The 16,076-nt window shown below is 49.2% G+C and overlaps 1 protein-coding gene across 2 annotated transcripts; it reads left to right on the top strand.

The window, feature by feature from the left end:
* Positions 1-1,437: 1,437 nt before the first annotated feature.
* Positions 1,438-9,855, top strand: LOC119091680 (glycerol-3-phosphate phosphatase). 2 transcript variants are annotated; one of them, XM_037214497.1, is made up of 7 exons: positions 1,438-1,517; positions 2,983-3,086; positions 4,034-4,194; positions 5,026-5,163; positions 5,845-6,052; positions 8,366-8,507; positions 8,996-9,855. In XM_037214497.1, exons 2-7 carry the CDS (start codon positions 3,002-3,004, stop codon positions 9,171-9,173), a joined length of 912 nt encoding a protein of 303 aa, XP_037070392.1. In that variant the 5' UTR covers positions 1,438-1,517; positions 2,983-3,001; the 3' UTR covers positions 9,174-9,855. The 2 variants fall into 2 exon arrangements, with proteins under 2 accessions (XP_037070392.1, XP_037070393.1); XM_037214498.1 differs by lacking the exon at positions 1,438-1,517 and adding an exon at positions 1,679-1,710.
* Positions 9,856-16,076: the final 6,221 nt, after the last annotated feature.

Below are 16,076 nucleotides of genomic sequence, written 5' to 3'. Positions count from 1 at the left end.
TCAACTGAACTAAACGATACAACGTAGACAGTTATGTCAATACACAGGTCACCATTTGTTTTAAGAGACTGAGTAAAAAGATCAAAATCCACAACGACCACAATTCAGCCAGCAAACAGACAACCAGGATCGTTTATGGGGTCCCAGTGCTGTTGATGTCCTTACAAAACGATCCAGAATCTGAAAAGAAAAAGCAACGCTATGAAATACGGGAGGCCGGGACCCAGGAACCTACCTGGTTGCGCCAGTTACATACAAGAGCATTGCTCGACCGTCACCACTCAGTTGACATACCGCGTATCAGAGCAAAAAAATCGGAGTGGATAAAATGCGCGCCCGGCTTACTACCCGGGGAGCCCAACTGTCTCGTTCCTGCAACGGTACTTAGACATGTACGGTTCCTCGCAAAAAGATGCCTTCGCTCGTGGAAAGCAGAGCAAAGCAAAGACATGTTGTCATTTGCACACATCCCTATTATGCATTTGCATGCATGCATATCGCCGTTATTTGTATCACAACTTACCGTTTTTATTTAGTCATGTTTGTTCAGTCTACCTCACTCCTTCACTACCACGCATTCATTCCCGTCCTGACACATTTCGACATGACGCGAATCGGTGCTGTAGTCGGTACCGCAAACCGCTGTTCTGCGCCAGGACATGAACCGGCATCAAAATTGTCTACATGAAGCTGTGCGTCCTTTGCCCAGATGTGTCACCATGGCGACAGGGCTGAAAGCTACGGTTTCGCACATATTGTATTAGGTTTTTGAGGTCCGAACCAGGGTAGGAGGCACGGACGACGAATCCAAGCAGTGTGGACTGCGGCATCGAAATGATTTATGTGGTCTCCTTAGATCCTTTTCAGAGGCAAAACCAATGCAAATTTTACAATTTTATGAGCAAAGAATTGCTGTGAACTAACGTACTTATAAGTATGCATACACACGCAATGCTGGTAAGCCAGGTGACAGCAAGAGTGTTACACAATACATGACGCCGCAGGGATGCTTGCGTAACGCTTGTAAAATTTTCAAGACGTATTTTTACTTATCTTGTGCTATTTTTGGTGCAGTGCCGATGTAACAATTGTGCTAAAAGGTCACTGATTACCAGGCTCGTACATTACTTGTCTTCCCCCAAACAAACAAAAATGTCTTAAGCACCACGACCTGTTTCTAGAGTTTCAGCTGATGCAGCATCACTGCTATCTTTTAGCTGACATCATACATACTTCGTCTAAGACAGCGTAATCAACCAATACAGGTGATTGCTCGTGCCTGAGATCCAAGGAAAGTCAAGCAAATGCACCAACATTGGAATTAGTGGCGATGTTTCGAGTACCTTTGAAGACAATAATGGCGCTTTATGGACCTTCTGGTGGATATTGGATTCTGCGGATACCCCAAGGCGGTGTAACGGCGAATCCCGTGGCCCACTCTGTTGCAAGTGTTTTTCTAAGGGCCGGCTGTGCCTGTAATTTCGCTTTAGGTTCCATTTCAATCCATTTGGGAAGAGGTAGGCCATATAGAACGTACACAAATTCATGTAACTTAGCATCGCTGTTTATTGCTGTGATAGTGGATGTGTCTGCCGCGGTGATTTATATGCTTTGTCGTAATACTAACCAGCTCAAATCTCTGATTTCCACAGAAAATAGCATGATGCTTAACTGCTTATTTCACAGGCATCGCCTTCTTTCCAGAAAATGGTAATTGTGATACTGTCCCGCTCAGTGCTGATGGTGTGCAGCCTCATAGAAGCAGTTTATGTTGGCCTGTCAAGAAGTTGCAGGCCTATGTAAAGGGTCATGTTTCTTTGTAGTGCTTGTCATGAACCAGAAAAATGATGGATCTCTTATTTAGCATAGTTCAGATTTAATGGTTTATGGCACAGTGTACCTCAGGAGCCTTTTAAATGCATTATGAGTTGAGTATGAGTGAACACCACCCACTATGGAAAAAAAATTATACCAGTAGCCACCAATAATTGATGTGGTTGTTTAACTTTGATACTTAAAGGCAGAAAGTAAATATGTTCAGATGAGCTTCATGTTCAGTAAAGTCCAATTCTGAACAACTTATCAAAATAAAAAAATTTGTTGAGTCTTGCATAGCTTGGAAATGTATCTTGCACCCTGGTGAGATATTTTGACCATACCCAACATGTCCAAAATATTATGAGTATTGAAAGGTCATTCAGCACAGAGCTTTTTTATGCAATGTGAAATGAACCCTTGATGCCAACAGGTTTTGACAGAAAAGATCATACTACTATGTGGACCAGAAATGATCTTGATTGAAGGAATCTGGATTTAAATAACTGAAACCTGTGTTTCTAATCTATGTTAGTTGTTGCATATGGTGATCAGTGTCTGGTTATTTTTAGTTTTTACATTACATTACTTACATTGGTGCTGAGCCTGTCATTTTGGAGGAAGCTTTGTCTTTAAGTCAAGTTTTGATTGAATCTTTTGCAGGGATGGCTTTAAAGCCAGTCATTTTCAAGCACAGCCTCTAAAAGTGTTGATTTATATTCTTTTGTTGGGCCCAGTTTGCCCAGTGCACCCAATGCTCCTCCCCCCCCCTCCACATCAAGTGTTGTTGTAGCCCCTAATACTTCTGCTGGATTTTTATTGATAAGAAACACTCAAGTACCACACAAATCTTACCTCTCCATGGACATCCTTTGGTGGCTGTGAACATGTACTACAGTGCTGAAATGAAGGCTTTTGGGAAATGATGACAAATAAGAAGCTGGAAATTGTTCTTTGCAAAATAAATTGAACTGAATTCATTGAGAAACACATTTTTAGAATTTGGGTTGGCTAGTGCTCAGCTCAGCTTAGCCCTCCCCTCCCCCCAGTCAGCTACCAAAAAAAATGTTCCTGATGAGAACCTCATGCCACCACCTCAAGCAGAGCAATAGAGCATATTGCATCTTGGGGAAAATGTTTGCTTACTTGTCCACTTGCTTGTTTCAGGTTTCTTGGCTTGAAAAATATGAAAACACAAGCATCTTATTTGGATGCTAGTGGGGCAAAGGCACTGCTGGAGTCAGTTGACACATTCTTGTTTGATTGTGATGGTAAGCGAATGATTGTTGTCTTTGTAGCAATTTACTTCCATGTAAGAATGTGTATGGTGTTATGTATGCATCTTTATTTTTACATTTGTCTTACAGTGTATGCATGGTACAATGAGAGACATCCCAAATGAAACATTCAAGCTGCATCTGCAATATTATTGTTAGTCACACTGTTTGCCATGTCAGTATGTTGATGTATGTTTGGGAGAATGGGATTGTTTTATTCCTAATAGTGAGCACCAGATTTATGTATTAATAGCACATATGTGCTGACTTCTTCCTCTGTTGAAACAAAAACATTGTTTCAGGTAAGGCTATGTTTGATGATTATTTTAACAGCTACCCAGCCATACTAATTTGATTTTCATATATTTTGCATCTCACATGGCTTAATGAAAATAAGCAAAAGTTAGCAGGCATATAATGTCCCAGGCAGTCTTCCAGCATATAGTTCTGATGACATTTATCTATGGATAGATATTCTCAAAACACATTAATCCAGACCTTCAGCTGACACGTTGGTGCCCGCTAAAAGACAGGCCATGTAATGAGACATTTTTTCAAGTCTAGGCCAACTTATTGATTGTATGGATTTCTGGGATCAGAGCTTACACTGAGCAGTACTTGTGTGAACTCATGACTCCTTCATCTGATCTTGCTTGAGTGGCTGCTATCATCGACCTCAGGGCATCCCAGCTCGGGGAAAATAACGAGCGCCGTAGCGCATCTAGCCTTGTCAGACGCGGGCTGGGAGACAGACGGCCAGTCTGATTAAGCTAAGGAGCAAACTCTCAGGTGACAAAAATTGTGTACATTAACTGGGCTTATAGTGTTTTTGTTTTCACATGGCGCATTCATGAATCCTGCGTTGAAACATCTGATTTGGTTGAACTTTTGTCGGGAGAAATGTTATCTAACGCATTTTCTTGTGTTTTATCCTATCTCAGGTGTGCTGTGGCATGGCGCTAATGTGATTAAGGACGCGGAAGCAGTGGTGAACAAGCTGCAACAGCTCGGGAAGAAGGTTTTCTTGGTAACCAACAACAGCACTAAAACACAAAATGAGTATGTCAGCAAGTGTGCCAAGTTAGGCTTCCAATGCTCTCAGGTATGTCAGCACTTGCTCAGCAGGTTTCGTGGGGTGGGTGGCCGAGTTACTTTTGTGAACAGTAAGATCTGCTGAGTAGATGATTGATGTTTTGGCTCAGTCTAGCTCATGTTCAAGTTATATATATATCTATATATATATATATATATATATATATATATATATATATATATATATATGTATATATATACATGCAAAGACACATGTCTGTCAGTGCCCTACACATTTCATGAGATTGTCAAATTAACCATGTGGCATTGCATCAAAATGACTGACTTGCAAAAAGAGTCTTCCTGCACCCCCCCCCCCTCCCTTTCCCCCACATCATCACCATTTCTTGAATGCTTTTATGCCTCTGGAGCTGCCTTATTTAGTACTACAAGCCAACCTATTCTGGTTGTTTCAGTTACTTTTAAGTAGTTTTGAGCATCATTTAGCACAGTTCCTGCAAAAAGCAAACATGTTTGTGCAACATTATATGCTAACCAAAGATGGTCTCAAGCAAGGTAATGGATGCATTGTTCAGGAGATTTTAATCAGATTCATAACTCAACCCCAGATCTGGCATGGTGGCAGGTCTCCTGCTTTGGCTGCTTGTTCATGCAGCGAGCATGCACATACAACGGGTGCGTTTTCCTGATTAGCACGCTGCGCGCTGTCGTGGTTTTCACAAAAGCGCATGCACTGTTCGATAGGTAGGCCTGTTTGGGTTTTGATGGTATCCTGTGTGATGCGCGGCAGCTCAGGCCGTTGTTGCACCTGATCAAGTTCTGTGGGCGTCTCCGCGACTGAGTGCTGCGGCGCCAGTCTGACACAGCGCCGCGCCCTCAGTCCCAGGTGGTCAGCACGTCGTTCCTGACGGTGCAGTACCTGAAGTCGCTTCACTTCGACAAGAAGGTGTACCTGGTGGGCTCGACCGGCCTGTCCCGCGAGCTGGACGCCGCCGGCATCCGGCACATCGGCCTTGGCGTGAGTCAGCAGCCGCCGCTGGGTGGCGCCACTGTCGCCGCCAGGGGCTGGATCGGCGGACGCCGGCCAGGCTGAACTGTGCCACCCTCACACAGTCAGCAGCTAGCTATGAGCTCGCCGCCAGATCTTCTGCCGATGTTTGGGATATCAGAGGCTGTGTGCCACCCTGATGATCATTGTGTGGATTAAATTTTCTGAACGTGATGATGCCGCCTGTTGTAACCAGCGGCCAGAGGGTGTTTGTCTGTTTCCATTTGCACATGTCAGGGTGCACTGATAGTGCTGGCCCACCTAACACCAGATGCCTGGATGACACGGTGGAGCAGTAACAGGTCGCTGGTAGTTGTTTAGGTCTGACCATGCATGGGCACTGGTGAGAAATGCAACATGGATGTTAGGGTTTCTCTTTGAGCCTCTCTGTGCATGGGCCGCGCGTGTGGTTGCCAGAGCTGTGTGAGGTGAGGTGAGACCAGGTGTGGTGAAGTGAGATGAGATGAGGTGTGGTGAGGTGAGGTGAGGTGAGGTGAAGTGAGGTGAGATGAGATGAGCTGAGATGAGATGAGATAAGGTAGGGTAAAGTGAGGTGAGACGAGAGGCGAGATGAAGTGAGGTGAGGTGTGGTGTGGTGAGGTGAGGTGAGGCGAGGTGAGGTGACGATTTTGCCACTCTCCCGCCCGGCAGCCGGATGTGATGGAGGGCAACGTATTTGACGGCCGGCTCGACCACATTCGCCTCGATCCCGAAGTGGGCGCCGTGGTGGTCGGCTTCGACAGCCACATCTCCTTCAACAAGATCTTGAAGGCGTCCTCCTACCTGAAGAACCCGGACGTGCTCTTCGTGGCCACCAACCGCGACGAGCGCTTCCCTATGGAGCACCTCATCTGCCCTGGTGAGAGGAGGGGGCCGCGCAGGGCTGTCCCGGGCGTGCGCTTGGCGGCCAGGCATCAACTACGCTCGCAACAAGACCGTCTGCTTTATGATAACGAACAATCTGCCCACCAATTCACTCTTCTGGTCTGATCATTGCCGCCTAAGACCATTGAAATTCGGCATAGCACTTGATATCCCTTTGTTAGGTTCGTGGTATGTCAGAGCGTGGGTGGCGGATCGTCACTGTGATGGCTATCGACATGATGTGCTGTCGCCCTGCCTGATCTGCAATGCACTCGCTACATGAAGCATAATGCATGTCCGTTCGGCATGATACTGGCAGCTGAGCATGCATAGGATAGTTGTGTGTGTTGGCGTGGCACGCTTATCGCCATCCTCGGTGGCTTGGTGTGTTGGGGTACCATATGAATTAAACCAGCTATTAACTTTTGTCCGCTGTTATGGGCCGGCTGAAGGGATGTGGCATAGTCAAAAAGAAATCTCGGTTTCAATAAAGGGTGAATGCAGTGACACCGCTTTCTCCTGATTCATAAGACATTGTTATGTTGCCACACATTCTCCCATTGTGCTGTAATATTTCTGTGAAGTTTGCATAAATGTCTTCAGTGGCACAATAGAAGTGCTTTCAAACATGGAGGCATTTACCGTGATTCTTTCAAATCTGGAAGCATTGCGGCATGCACTGCTACAGATGGCCAGCTTTATATAAGGTCACTGGGCGCAAAATGACCGCAGAAGTCGGCACGCCCTAAAACGCCCAATCATCATCATAATATAAGGTCACCATTTGTAGCAATATTTGCTTTATTCTGTGGTTGCTGGGGCTGTACAATGCTTTGTAAGATCAGAATATGGGTATCATTCCCTGAAAGAAATTTAGAGAGCGTTTTGCTGTAGGCCCAGAAGCTTAAAGCTCACGCTAAGAGACATGCGTGTTTTTTTTTGCCCTTACCTCTTACGTATGCACTTGATACATTGAACAATTTGGATAGCTGACGATTGGTGCACACTTCTCATTGTGCAGATGTCCGCAGATGGCTACAGGCGAATCCTGCACGTGCTCCGCCAGACCATGCTGGATAGCTAGTGTTGCTGTCTTTGAACGCCCTGCCATTGGGCGGAGGAGATGACAACAGTTGAAAGTGACACCATCAATTATTTTTCAACCAGGAGCATCGGCTATTTGTTATGTGATGAGATCGAGTTGTAAAATTGGATGGCATGGATTCATTTTCCACTCCACACTTCTGAATATGTGACAGTCATGGATAGTTCCGGGCCCATTTTATATAATCGCAAATTAATATGACGGCTTAGGCCATCTTAAGCCGGCTGAAGCTGATGACTCCCGCTCAAAAACAACGGCTCGGCTTTTTCGACCCGGCTGGTCGCCCCATAGTCCGGGGGAATTGATGTTGGACGCAGTATCCCATGGCTGACGGCGCTTGTAACGGCTGTGTGTGACTGTGGCTTTACGACGCACTCAGCTGCTGAGGCTCTGTGGCGTCGCCTGTCACGTATCGTGGCAGGAAGGTAGGAAACCGGGGGAATCGAACCCCGTATCTTTGGTTTTCCAAACGCGCAGGTTAGCCACGACACTATTTACACTATCGGTGCTATCGGTACTCGTGGATAACCGCTGATTTTAGAAACGCAAATCTAGTGTGACTGAAGAACGACAAAACGAAAAACCCGCCAGAAACTTAATCGCGTTTGACCTGATTATGACTAGTACCTTAATTAGTGACTAAGCGCTGGCGAATAAATCGTACCGATGCTGGTCAACTTACACGGCAGTAGGTACGAGTCCGGGGGCGGGCGCACCGTTTGCCTCGACTGGCCTGTAAAGTCACCTGGCCACCGGCTAACGAGGGTCAACCTAGGTCCTGGGCGACCGTCGCGCAGCATTGCGCGGCACGGAAAACGCTCTGCATGCTTGCCTAGCGAAATAGTGGGTGCAAAATTATCTGTTGAACTGGGCGACACTACGTTAGTCGTGCGGAACGTTTAGAGTACACAAAACAATCTGTGCTGAACATCTACGTGCAGTGCGAAGCCATTCATACCGACCAATCGGAAAAGATGGGTGAAAAACGTGTTAAACCCACTTTTTGCCAACCCTAGTCCTTGGCATGTCAGTCATGTGTTCCAGTGTGCGGCCTTGCTCCCCCAGCGTGAACAGGTGCGATCACACAGTGGGGCGTGTCCCGGCGTGTCGGTGTGACCCTGCTCGTCTAGCCTGTATAAGTGCGGCCCCCGCGGTGACGGCCATGTGGTGTCCTCGTGCGACCCTGCTGCTCGTGCTCGGCAGGTACGGGCACCATGGTGGCATCCGTGTGCGTGGCCTCGGGTCGCGAGCCGGTCGTCATGGGCAAGCCGTCCCAGCAGGTGTTTGAGGCTCTCCGGCAGCAGCACGGTCTCGACCCGGCCCGCACCCTCATGGTCGGAGACAAGTGAGCATTGTCAGCAGGGGAGGAAACAAACAATGCATCGATTTTGTCTGTTGCAATTTGGAGGTGAAGACAGACTCATGGCGAGCGGCAGTCGGTCTTCAAACACCGTTCCTTGCAAAGTTGCGTGAGTGTGCGTAAGCTAAGCATCAGCGCACCCCTGCCTGCTGAACTTATGAAAGAAGTATATTGCACTGCCCGTATGAGTCATAATCATATGGGTGCTCGAAGATGATGGGCTTCACTCACTTATGTCTTCCCATTATCTACGACGACGACGACGGTTACAATGGTATAACTATCACTATGATCAACCTTCGCTCGTTCCATGCCGCAAACGTCGCCCGGCTGGTGTGCATTTGCTGAATGCATGTTGTCAGGCAGAAGGTCATTGCGGGGGCGCGGCGCCGGTAGCCGCCGCCTGCTGCGCCGTGCTCGCCGCGCTGTCTTGTGCGCCGCGCCGAGCTCTGATGGCGCCGTCCTGTCGCTAGCTGCAAGACGGACATCACCATGGGGAACCTCTGCGGCCTGCGCACGATGGCTGTGCTGACGGGCGTGACGACGGCCGCCGAGCTGCAGCGGCTGCGCGGCTCGGAGCGCGCCGACGAGGCCGTCCAGGTGCCGGAGCTGGTGCTGCCCGCGATCGGGGACCTTCTGCCGCACCTCTAGCGCGGCCGGCCGCCGCCGCCGAATCTCAGGGCCGGCAGGGGCCGGGTCGGCGGAAGCCCCGGGCGAGGCGCGCCGGGCCGGCTGAATCTGCTTCGGGTATTTGTTGTGTCGTCTTATCTCACAGAAGGTGGTTGGGTGGAGATGCGTGTCGTATGTCGGCAGGGGAAGATTGTGCCATTCTTTGTACTGTGTGTCGTGGTACACGGCTGCACCATGCTCAGCGACCCAGATGTCGGGAAGGGTTGGGAATGTCACGATACGTTTGATCTGGACTCTTTGTTTAACTTAGCAAACTTAGCGCGCGTCGGGTAACCTTACTTAACAAACTTAGCACGCGTCGAGTCACCATGCCCAAGAACAAGCGCAGACAGACCGCTCTGACATTGGTGTCGTGTTTTAACGATACTCGTGGATTATCTCACGACGTTGTGATGTCCAGTTCAGTGTGCTTAGCCCCGTTTAAAACTGTTATTTCAAGAAAAAGATGGCACGTCAATTCGGAACGTCAACCCGCTGTGGTGCCGCCGGCTTGTTTTGATGCCTCAATGAAAACGACGGTGATTTTCGTTACCGTATGATAAACGTTCTGGTTTTGTAGCGTCATTGACAAAGTTGTACACCTATAATTTTCTGATGACTTAGCTGTGGACGTCTTGCAATATACTACTTACACTCATCTAACGGAACGACCACATGCTCGTGACAAATGGCTTCCTCGCTCGCGCGCCCGTGTACTCGCGAATACACACCCGGCTGCAGAGCGTTGCAGTCCATCGAGAAATTATCACTAATAAATTGCAGACATGGGGAGACTACGTGCAGGCAGTTGCTGCTATTTCCAGTGTTCTCACAACAAGGCACCGTTGAAGCTGCTGACAGCATTACGGATGCCGCAGCGGGACGGCCTGTTGGTTCCGATCGGGCGGGGCGTGAACGGCTGCACCGGCCCGCCCCTGGGCCGTGACGCGTGGACGTTACGGACTGCTGAGAATGTTCGTCCATCAATTGTGTCATATTAACATCGTTAACGTGTCAATTTTGCGTTTTAAAAGGGCGATATTGTGCATGTTTTTTTGTAAGTTTTGCGGGCGAAGAATGCGCTTGGGATTTAGTTAGTAAGAATGTTCACGTCGTTTTGGTAAGTCACGGTACATAGTTTGACGGGAACTGTGCGAGCTGAAGCACTGCTTTGCGTCCTAGGAATACGAAACGGGTATGATATACAACTGTAGGTAATACGCAGCCAATTCTGGTCGACTTTACATGCCACTGGACGACGCCAAATTGTTATGATTCAAGTGAAGGCAGTAGTGGCTTCACCGGCAGTTGGTGAACGAGGACTGGTCGATGGGGGTTCAAACTGCCGCTCAATACATAGCCCATATTTTACGTCGGCGAAATGCTGGCGGTGAGATTATTGCTCTCTCCAGGAGAGCAATGATCCTGTTACTATGATCAATGATCCTGTGGACGGTGCCGCGAAATTCCCTCAGATAAAAATTGAAATGGAGTTAAAGTTGTTGAATCAGCTGCCATATTCGCTGACTTGCCTTGCAGTCCACTCATATCAGCAGAGGTGTTGTGTGCTATTCAGGTTGACGGACTCCAGCCCCCTTCCTCATCTTTACCAAACTGGGTCAGGACCCGGATGATGTCTGTTTGTTGACGCCTTTTGAGGGTAGGTTGAATCGTTATGCACTGCTCGCCCCCCAGCAACTCATCTTACGAAACTACGCCACTGCATAGTAGTAAACATGTCTTGACCCGACACTTCGTCACGCTGTCCTTAAAAAAACAAGCAACGTGGCAATGGGTCAGCTCAGTGTCCAGTTGGATCCACGAACCGTTGCGTGTAACATTGCCGAGCACACGGTTGGGACCCAGGTGTAAAATCCTGGTGGTTCCCCGTTTTGGTGCAAGGGGCCATCCCCGCGCTCATGCCAGCCCCATATTGAGACAAAATTAATTGGACAACTAGAATGACCACAACCAGCACCAAAATATAGAGGCTGATCGCCAGCTACATCAGCGAGCCGAAGCGACCTGGTTACTATCAGGAGATTGAGGCATCACCAATGGTGCCAGTTAAAATCGGGTATAGTAAACCGACCAGATATCAGGGCTAAAATCTCCGATTGCAGGTTTACATAGCGACCTGAACAGTTACCAAAAACATGGACATGAACAGTTACATGACAAGGACATGAACAGTTACCAAAAGGACATGGACATGAACAGTTACCAAAAGGAGTAATCGTGACCAGCAGCAACGGCTTGGCGTCCTCTGTAGCTTAATTAATTGGTATCATCTCCTGGCGATCTCCACCCACCTGTGGTGATATGAGGTTTCAGGTCGCTATGTAAGCGCTCTCAGGGGCACATCCTAGACAATCAAACACGGGAGGGGGGGGGGGGGGGGGAGCATCTCAGCGAGAACTTATCACGTACGGGTTGTGGTGGGGTGAGGGTGGGCCTCTGCATTATCGATTTTGGCAGCATCTATGTGTGCTCGATATTTGCCCTCTGACTTGAATGGTCTGCGGCAGGTGGCAGCGGCTGTTCAATGTCCTAGGGCACACCCAACAATTTATCACCAAATCACACATCTTGTAAATCGCTTACCATCACCAAATACACACCATTGTACCTCGCCCAAAAACTGGCTGCTTCTACAGTCATGAACATACTTTTTTAAGAAGCATGTACACAGAGGTACATGGCCCGTAAACTTACCCTGTTCCTCCCCCCCCCCTCCCCCGAAGTGGATTTGCTATGGTGATGAGCTGCCTGAAGATAGAAATCCCTAGTCGTGACCCACGCGCACGCACAGACACCACACGCACACTGCATCAACAAATGCACGCCCCCTTCATAGGCCTGTAAATCCACACCATGACTTGGTGTGATCACTTGTCATTCCTCAGTCTATTTCTAACCGCCCATCCTCTGTCCTCGTATCATGTTCGAACCTTGACATTCCAGCGAACGGCTCGTGCGCCCGACATCCGTTATTGCGTCCTCTTCGCCCTCGACACCGACCCCCATCAGCCGACGACACGGGAGCGGTCTTCAGGCGGGGGTGGGACGGGGACGGGTGCCACATAATTAGCGGACCCCTCGTCGCTGCGGCCCGGGTCGTCCGGCCGGAGCTGAGGTCACTCTGCCGTGACCGGTTGAAGGCGAGGTCGACCCCCGCCGACCTCGCCTTCAGCCAGCGAAAGGCGTCGCCGGGGTCCTACAGCAGCGGGACGGCGGCGCGACACACTGTCGACCGACGCTGGCCCAGCTCGTGTCACCCTCCCGGTCCCAGAGGTGACCCGTCCGTCATCCGACGCCACAGCATGGAGCTCACTGTCCGTCAAATGCTGGTGAGTACGCAGAGTATGTATTTATCATGGCGTGGCTAGTTTGGAGAGGTCAACATGGTGAGCAGGTCAGTCCGCCGGCTGAGAAAGACCTGTGGGATTTGGCTGGCGCTGTCGATCGATTCCAGGCGTTGTCTGAATCGTCGATGTGTCTGATGAAGTGTGAGTTTGTGGTAACCACCATACTTTTTCATTCAAGACTAATCTAGAAATGTAGATACTTCCATCTAGCTCGTGGTGTTACATCGTGGACCGATGTTGACCACATTTCTCTTTTTCGTTGTCATATGTTGAGGGTGTGCTCAAAGCGGGCAAAGCGAGACCAGGTGTCATAACTCGTCACTTAGTGTCAGGATATATGTAAAAATACCTTTGAGCAGCTTCTGCATACGGAGTGTGGACGGGCTGAGGTAATAGACCATTTGCCAGAGGAGTGTTTGTGTGGTATCACTGTAGAGGCATGCAGTGCCTGGACAGTGCTTAAGTAGACAGACGCACAAAGTAAAGCTAAGGAGGAATACTTTGACACCGGCCATGCTCAATTTCTTTCGCGTGCCGCCAGCCGCTCTGTGGTACTCAATAACGATCGCCTGTAGCAGCTTCATGCGCTGTCGAGAGTATCCTTAGTCGGCGGTTCGGTCTGTGTGCCGGCAGGTGGTGTTGGCCTGGGTCTGTCTCGCAGCGGCGTCCGACAGAACCACTACCAGCGCGGCTGACGGCCAGCACGACCACGCGGCGGCCCGAACGGCACATCGCGCGCCTCTGATAGTGGCCAATGGTAAGTATAAGTCTGCATTCTGGGTGCTCGTTTTGAGAATTGAGGTATGCAAGTACTTCGAGGTGTCTTACACAGATACGTGGTATTATGGTGGAGCAGCCGCTCTTTAGTCGCTCGCTTGCCCCGAACATCTCAGGGCTTATGCCTGGGCTTATGCTGTGAAACGTCTGTTGCCATGGTCCTTAAACACACTATAAATACATGCTGTAACATGACATGGAGGGCACCCCATCTTGAAAGGTGCGGTAGAATGATCGGGTAACATCCTTTATTTAAACACGTGGACACACACACGCACACGCACACGCACACGCACACGCACACGCACACACACACGCACACGCACACACACACACACACACACACACACACACACACACACACACACACACACACACACACACACACACACACACACACACACACACACACACACACACAAACACATATGGACGCAAACGCAAATATCGTTTCAACAACGCACTGGCACGCAAACGCAAATATTATTTCAACAACGAACTCGCACGCACACGCTTATGTACATGCATACCTAGGCACACGCACGTTCACACGCAGAAACACGCTAATAATTGCTGTCGTGGGACCGTCCCTAACGTAAGGTCAGTTTCACTGAGGTAGTCATGAGAATATCCTGCTTTGATTTGCTGTCGCAAAGGAGACTTCAACACCAAAAGGGGTGAAAATGTTTTTTTGGGAGCGTTGTACACTTTATGGACTTTATAAATATCGACCTGAAATATCAACGATTATTGAGAACGTAAAGCAGGGAACGGGTAAAAACACTAGTCCGGGGCTAAACATTCCGTCCTCTTACTAAAAGTGTTTTCTGAATCACTCTGGCGTGCATCCAGTGGCGTAGCCAGGATTCTGCCCTGGAGGGCCCAAATCGGGCAATATGGGGCCCTCTAAGCCAACGGGATCCTCTCCGTACGTATAGAGGCCTTTTTCGCTGTAGGAACTTTGTGTGTCAGGGATCCTATCTTGATGACACGTGTGTCAAGTTTTTTTGTTTTAGTCATGTGCTATGCAGCATCTTCAAATGCCAAGAAGTGCTGGAGTATTTGACTCCAGGGAGCCCTGTCGCCTCCAGCGGGTATTGGACTATTAGACTGTAAAATCCGGTCTGCTCTTGCTGTCCGACCAAACACTACGTGAGGTGTTCCCGTCAGTATTTGCCCCAATACCTCGGTAATCACAACAATAGAAATGGCATAACGCTCGACGCGACCGACCAGCCCGCGTCCCCCGTCACGCGCACCACACACACAGGGACCACTCCGGCGCGACTGTGCCAATTGTCTGGCGCGTAGGCGCGCACCAAACGACTGCCATACACCACATAGGCCCCAAGGGGTCATGCCACCTCCGGGGGGTGGCGTGGCCCCAAGGACATCTTCTGCGCCACTGTGCCCGTCCTCACCGCCATTAAAGTAGCATTGTCACCTGCTCTTCCCGGAGGGACTTGAAAGACCGGCGAGTGGCGCTTCAGTTGTCTTAAATGTTTCAAGTAAGTTTGTTTTTGTTGGCGTACTATCGTAAACCACCTTCAAACGACGTGCAGGAGTCATTTATCGGAATTTGCGTAATAGCGTTTTAAGCACTAAAAACTACAATGATGCCTGTTGTCTTTAGCAAGCAAATATTAGTGTGGAGCATGCTTCTTTTGACAAAGCCTAAATTTATTCAATTACGCGATCAAGTTCGTACCTCATGCGTAGTCACAACTCTGAAAGACCATTTTGATCCTATCTGCTTGGTCAGACTATGAGATGCTGGCAATCGTTTCGTGATTCACATCTGCTGATAAGTGACGCCTATTAACGTAGCTTCGTAGTACTCATTTCCACAACGCCTGTTTAGCGTTGCGGAAATTGGTAGAGGACGTTGTTCTCCGGCTTCTTTAGAGCGAGTCAACCAGCAACAAGATCGACAATACATTTGTCTGAGCGGGTCAAAGGCAGAACTACCAAAAGGGTAGTATGCACTATAGCATTACTACAGATGTCATCGTGTTGGACTGCACAAATGAGGCACAGGCACGGAGGCTCGCAACTCCATCGATACCATATATGACACCAAATAAGCTGCCTTGTATCATGTCCAGCAGACTCACAGTTGCCCTCCCTGCGGTACTGGTGCTGTGATGTGTGGCGGGGCGGGTGCCCCGCAACACGCAGCGCTGAGGAGGGGGGATGACCGTGACCTTGGCCGGTCCGTTGCTGACGTTTACGTGACGTCACGCACTAGATCCGAACGCCACGCCACGGGACAAAGTCAGCGGCAAAAACAGCAGAGAACGAGATGTTTAAACCGACGTTGGTGGCATTCGTGGCAGCCGCCAAGTAAAGCAGCGTTAACTCAAGTGCTCCAGTTTGAAGTTATTTATCCTGGCAGCGAAAACCAGAATGCTCACATTGTGGCTGGAGAGGCCGCTGTGGAACACGCTACAGACAGAATGCAGCATTCAGGGATTTATTTTCAGAACGCAGGCGCATGCGCTTAACACCGCTCATCACCTTATCGTTCATTCAGCGACGCTTGCGCCTTTCCCCGCCTGTGCAAATTGACCGGCAACGGTCCTGTGCAAATTGACCAGCAACGGTCTCGCCATGGGCCCACCTGTAAGGTCGTGCCAATTGTGTTGAATGTTGCCTTGAGTTGCAATTGAGGTCAATTCATTAATCGTCATAAATCAATCAGCAGCCTACCTTAAACGCGGGCAGAAGCTTGCGCTAAAGT

Source organism: Pollicipes pollicipes, unplaced genomic scaffold (assembly GCF_011947565.3).
Source record: "Pollicipes pollicipes isolate AB1234 unplaced genomic scaffold, Ppol_2.1 Scaffold_3447;HRSCAF=4054_pilon_pilon_pilon, whole genome shotgun sequence".
In the NCBI taxonomy this organism is placed as follows: domain Eukaryota; kingdom Metazoa; phylum Arthropoda; class Thecostraca; order Pollicipedomorpha; family Pollicipedidae; genus Pollicipes; species Pollicipes pollicipes.
Note: the sequence above shows the minus strand (reverse complement) of the source record. Positions and strands in the feature narration are given on the sequence as shown.

Excerpts from the sequence above, each read along its gene's own strand:
- LOC119091680 (XM_037214497.1), top strand. The coding sequence starts at position 3,002 with ATGAAAACACAAGCATCTTATTTGGATGCTAGTGGGGCAAAGGCACTG. Across the intron at positions 5,164-5,844 it reads TCCGGCACATCGGCCTTGGC|CCGGATGTGATGGAGGGCAA; the intron begins GTGAGTCAGCAG and ends CCCGCCCGGCAG. Across the intron at positions 6,053-8,365 it reads GGAGCACCTCATCTGCCCTG|GTACGGGCACCATGGTGGCA; the intron begins GTGAGAGGAGGG and ends CGTGCTCGGCAG.